The sequence below is a fragment of the Symphodus melops genome (assembly GCF_947650265.1).
Source record: "Symphodus melops genome assembly, chromosome: 2".
In the NCBI taxonomy this organism is placed as follows: Eukaryota; Metazoa; Chordata; class Actinopteri; order Labriformes; family Labridae; genus Symphodus; species Symphodus melops.
In genome coordinates, this window is record NC_136692.1 from 11764032 (window position 1) to 11770036 (window position 6005).

General features: G+C 39.0%; 1 protein-coding gene across 1 annotated transcript; it reads right to left on the reverse strand.

Moving 5' to 3' along the window:
* Window positions 1–4: 4 nt before the first annotated feature.
* casp3a (caspase 3, apoptosis-related cysteine peptidase a) lies at window positions 5–5598 on the reverse strand. The gene is made up of 6 exons (XM_079334986.1): window positions 5400–5598; window positions 4907–5046; window positions 2007–2135; window positions 1681–1856; window positions 1473–1587; window positions 5–1384 (listed from the first exon to the last, which is right to left on the reverse strand). Exons 1-6 carry the CDS (start codon window positions 5450–5452, stop codon window positions 1155–1157), a joined length of 843 nt encoding a protein of 280 aa, XP_079191112.1. The 5' UTR covers window positions 5453–5598; the 3' UTR covers window positions 5–1154.
* Window positions 5599–6005: the final 407 nt, after the last annotated feature.

Consider the following 6005-nt stretch of genomic DNA (forward strand, 5'->3'; position numbering starts at 1 on the left):
TGTGAACAATGTGAAGTGGTCTTTATTTTAAATGAAAATCATTACATCAACCTCACAGTTTAGCTGCTTACAAAACCAGCTTCACACAAAAAAGCTAAACAAAAATGACCTTCATTGCAAAAAGGTGTATATGCATGACTTAAAAAAAAAACTGGATTGTCACAACAGTTACATATTTTAACAGCAAGGGATTTCAGCTCGTTTGCTGTAAATACTCAAATATTTAGTCACAAATAACAAGGACCTGGATTAACACAATATAATTGTGCTTTGTCTTTAATAAATCCTCTATGATGATGGTTGTGTCAAAAGTTTGACTCACAGTTCCAGAATAGTAGAACGTTGAAGCACAGTCACAATTAATTTTATGTGACTTCCATTTCAATGTTGTCTTTAAAAACCACGACTACAACTGTCAAATGTGAAATGAAACTTGTGTTCAAGTATGACTCCCATAAAAAAACACCACCAATGACAAACATAAGAGCTTTAAAACAGAAGACAGCTTACAGGATGCTCCTGAACATGCTACATGACATTATGAAAACAATACGTACATTTGCACCCATTGAGTTCAAGTGCATTCATTCAGGCTTTACACTGAGTGAATAACTGATTATTTATGTTTGCGTAACCTTCCTTTTTAGTTGTCACTAAACCTACATGGAGGTGTAAAAAGAGTGTAGATAAGGAAAACAGTACTATTGAGAAAAATAAGGACGACGGAGTGCATGATCACAAAAATACAAAAGGTCAATTCCTATCAAACTGGCTCTCAATGTTTATCCCTGAAATGTAAATAGTGTAAACAACCAAGAGGCATGTACTGGTAGTAGTTTGTAAGCATAGAAATACAAATTCACCAACAGTTTATGGACTCATGATTTTTTTTTTAAGGGATGCAAATACGCTTCTCCTGAAGGGAAACAAGTTTAAATGCCTCATATCTGAAAACGGATAATGCCTGTCTTGTCACATCAAGCAACTTAGCATCACATCTACTCTCCCAAAAGTATGTATGTCGAGTCTTCAAGAGATATTCAGTCAGAGTATGGAAGAAGAAACGTTTACAAACACCACACATAAACATCCTCAAGCCTGTCTCCTGAAGAAGAAGGTCGGCGAGGCAACATTTTCCAGGAGCAGAGATGACGTTAAGGAGTAAAATACATCTCTTTGGTCAGCATTGACACAATGCAAGGGATCTGCTTCTTTGCATTGAAGCCTGGAGCGTTGGAGATTGACTCAAACTCCACTGCCACCTTGTGGTTGACTCGTGTCATGATGTGCTGGAGCTCCAACTCTCTGCCGTATTTGTTGATCATTTCACACAGTGACTGCATGAACCAGGAGCCGGTCATGGTGTTCCTCCACGAGTAGTAGCCTGGAGACAGAGGAAGAAGGAAGTGGTTTTCAATCAAATCCATACAAATGAAACAATAACTGTCCATAACGTGCGCGTGGGTCTTCACCTGGTGCGGTCGAAAAGGCATACAGGAAGTCAGCTTCCACAGGGATCCTGGTCGTGTCCTCATCTACGCTGCTGTCCGTTTCAATCCCTGCATCAAGATCAGTGCCTCTGCAAGCCTGATCAATATGCACACAAACAAATCAAAGTCTGGTTATAGGCAAGAATCTTAAGAAATGCCAATGGTAAGTTAGTCTTAACTGTTACAATACCTGGATGAAGAAGAGTTTGGGTTTCCCCACCAGTGATTTGCAGCGATCCCCTCGGAAAAGGGATGTCAGGTATTTAAGCTCCACTGAGCCGTCAGTACCAAAGAACACGCCCTCATCTCCGTGACTCAACAGAACGCACACGAATGAGGCGTAGCAGCTATGATCCTCCTTTGACACTGAGTAAAACAGACAAGTTGATTGTGTGTAAAACATTTTGCGCAGGATGATTTTGAAGACAGCAGGTGGAATGTGAGAAATGGTTTTTGCAGTATGTGTGAGCGAACATATTTGAGAGTGCTTTCAAAAGCAGCGTGCATCGAACTTACCTGAAGTCAAAACCTGTTTCATGCGCTCCACTGACAGGTCGTTGTAAACCTTGGCTTTATAACCCAACTTTGAAAACACTTTCATCGCGTTTGCTGCATCTATGTCTGTTCCATTCCTTTGATTCATACCTATGGGAGAAAAAAGGCAGACAGTTGTTTTTTTTAACTTACATTTTAGTTACTTGAGGAGCTCAATGAAAACACATCGACAGGAAAGGTTTTCATGATGAGGATAAATTTAAAAAATCCATTCCAAAGAAGTAGATAAAAAAGTAAAACAAAAAAGCTACACTTTGATCAGAGTTCCTAAGAAACTAAATATTTAAAAAAAACAACAACAGATAATTGAACTATTAGCACAAACATGTGTTGATTAAAAAGAATTTTAAAAGTCTCTGCAGTGACATCAAGCTAATTCCACGTGCCCCTCTCCGCTTTAAATTCTTGATCATGTTTCACAATCAACACTCTTAGCACCAGCTGAGCACGTGTTGGGTAGTAAAATGTTTTACATGGTGGTGAGTTCAGGGAAACCTGCATGGAGATAAATAATACTGAAGGTATCTGTTTTCTAAGGCTCTGTGGGAAACTTGAATTTGTCTTTTCAAAGCCTGTGAGCACTACAGGAATAAGAACATGTTTTACATATGAGACATGTTGTAGTTGTAAATCACTTCTATGATGCTGTTGGTACACTTTTTGATGTCTTTGTCCTTCATCGAGTGAAAACCATACGCCGACCTGCTATCACACCCCAAACTGTCCCCAGAGGGTAAAGAGCATCCATCCCTTTAATACATTCAGCCTGGAGCAGCCTAACGTATGTTCTGCATGTCTTGAATTAATCAGCCGGAAAGAGAAAAACACACCCACACAGGCCGGTTAAATAATTAAACACGAGATGGGTGATGTCCATTTACTGGCTGGTTTGATCTCTAGACTTTTCAGCTCATCTTGATAGACTGAGTCGTAATCTTACCATTACTTATAGTCCAACTAAAAGTTTAAAGGGAACAGTTATTGGATGTAAAACTAAACTCAGTAGTCTCCTTTCTGCAGCACCTGGATCGTCTAAAATTAAACATCTCCAAAAAAAAAAAGCTTCAATAACTGTTGCGCCTCTGGACAGCAACTAGCCTGCAAACTTTTACATCAACACCTTCATCTGTCTTTGCACAATATTTAGAATATTGTGTTGTTGTTAGGTCATACACTGTTTCTTTGTGTATTGGTTGGAAAATGGACGAAGCAGTACAGGCGTTACCACTTCTGCTGCCAACTCCCCTCATATGATGTCTATGCTCGCTGAGCATTACGCTGTTTGCAGATAAAGCAGTCATGTGTACTCAGTCAGTCCTGCTGGACAGGTTTGTCAAACACAAGTCTGACAGCAGAATGAGACCCTCGCAGAGTAAAGATGAGGCTCTGGAACAGTGCACAGAAGCTGTAATAGTTTGCATTCACACCCAAGGTCTTCAGCTAGATAATAGAGACTCCGTCAATAACAGCAGACTCTCCTTTAGAACCTTTTCAACGTGTATCACACGATGTCCCAGAGACAAGGACTGAGCTTGAATAAAGGTTTCACAACATCTCCAGCTACTGTAGACATCAGATTTGTAAGTCCTCAGGATGCTAGCGTTTGATAAACATTCTTCTATAGATCCCTGATGTGGCAGACATGGTGCTGCTTCAGAAAAAAAAACCTTATCAACACTAAAAGGACAAATACAACGAGAGCAGTAAAAACAGCCTGGCCAGATTCTGTTGTCAAAAAACAAAACAACAACATACAGTGACATCCAAGTGAGTTTGCCATCAAAGGAATGTACAAAATAAATCATTGTCATGAATATAATTCAAAACAGAAGAGGAACTTATCAAACCATGTCATGCATTTCAAATGATAATGCAAGTCATGAGGGTAGCTGGGCGTCCTCAAGAGCCACTTATCATGGGCTTTACAGGAAGAACCCATTAGCTATACAAAGCAAGAGAGCATGCAAAGGAATGACAACAAACACACACTCATCTTGTTCCTCAGAACGTTTGAAATAAATAAACCCAAGAGACTTGGGCTCCAAGGATGAAAACCCATATCTCCATGTTTTTCACGCCTCATTAATATGCTACATAACGTAACACATAGACTCAGGTTTCCTTTATGAATGCTAGTCAGGTAGTGGCATTAAAAGCGTCTTACAACTTCCTCCTGTTGATGTCCATTCTCTCCTACTGGCCTCCTTCTTACTTTGGGACATGTTTGTTCCACTTCACATGTTTCCAAGAGCTTAGGCTCGGCAAGGAATCTGGGAAATAGATTATCTCGCACACAACTGAGTGGCAAACTGTGTTAGATGTTGACCATTAAAAACATCACTACAGGGCCATCATGAGCACATAGAGCAACTAATCTCTAACTCCTGATCTAAGTTATTGTTTGTGCTAACTTCTTGGTTTAGTCTACATCAGAGCCATATAGAGAGATGATCTATATGGCTCTGGTCTACATTATTAAAGACTTTCAAAATAAGATGCTGTTTAGTCCAAGTGTCCTTTTCTTTCTTTTTCGTTTCATATTTACAATAAATCAACAGGCAAGGCTCTGTCGTCAATAATTTGCCTGACAAGAGTACTTTCCCAAGGGTATTTACTATTTAAATAACAATAATTAAGAGGAAAAACAAACAAGAAAAGGTTCAATTTTCAGAGAATCTTCGCTCCAGAAATGTATCCCATCATCACGAGTGAGTAATCATTTTCCAATGTTGGATATTAAGATAAAAACAAAACATGTGAAGTTGATTATATTCTTCTTTTCATACTAGTTCCACTATGAGTGGGTTTCATGTGAACATTATGTGAGCATGCCAGGGTCAAAAATCAGTACAAATACACACCTGTTCTCCTGTCGAAGTTCTTGTTGTTGATGATAATGCACTGGCCAATGCTGGGATACTTCAGACTGTATCTGAAGCTGTGGGAGCCGGGCTGAGCATCCACGTCCATGTGACCAGCAGCAGAGGAAGCTGGCTCCGACCTAAGCGACAACAAACCACAACTCAGTCCACATTTCTAATTTAAGATTCATCAATGAAAGCAAAAATGAAACGGTGAGCCGTGAAAGAAATGAAGCGTTTACATTGTGAGTTGGAGGCCTGAATTATTACTGTTAAAGTTGTTCAGCTTTATTAAAAACGTGAATAAAAACGACCAATCAGCCAATATATATATATATATATACACATTTTTTTTGGTCTTATTAGACAGCTGATGGTAGAATAATACTGTAGTAAGTAGGCAGTTGGTAGAGGTGAGGAACAAACCGCTTCCTCCGTGTTAACAATGTGCTGCTGTAACAAAGAAAAGGACTAATAATTACAATGAACTCACTCTTGGCCGTCGCCTCGTCTTGCGTCCGTGGTGTCCCCTCCGTTTGCAGACATATCTCTAACAAGAACAATATCTTCACAGCGATATTAACGCCCTGAATGATGCACAGCACACCCAGTAAACAAGTGTCAAGAGAGAGACTGTTAGTACCTACTGTACTGAGCCGCTGATAAACAAAGCTGATGACGTCATTCTTCTTCTTTTGGAGTTATATGGCAGCTCTGCATTTACCGCCACCTACTGGAGGTTTCTGAGGGTGACATTCTTAGATGCCGCTGGTGCTTTTGATTTTATTTTTGTAAATACTAAGATCAAACAATCATTACTATATTAAATAAAAACACGTTTTCATAAATTCAAGAGTAGTACCTACTTTTTTTAAATAAATCTTTAGAGGGCCAAATCTCTAAAATCATCTGTGTTATTTAAAAAACAAAAAACAAGAAATTTGTTTTAAGCTGAAAGATGCCATTTTTATGAATCATTTCACAGATTACATTTAATAAGATCGATTGGTTAGATTAATATGATATAAGACAACACCAACTAGGGTGGAACAGCATGTGATGCTTCATTCATAAAAATGGAAAACAATGAACCATAGCA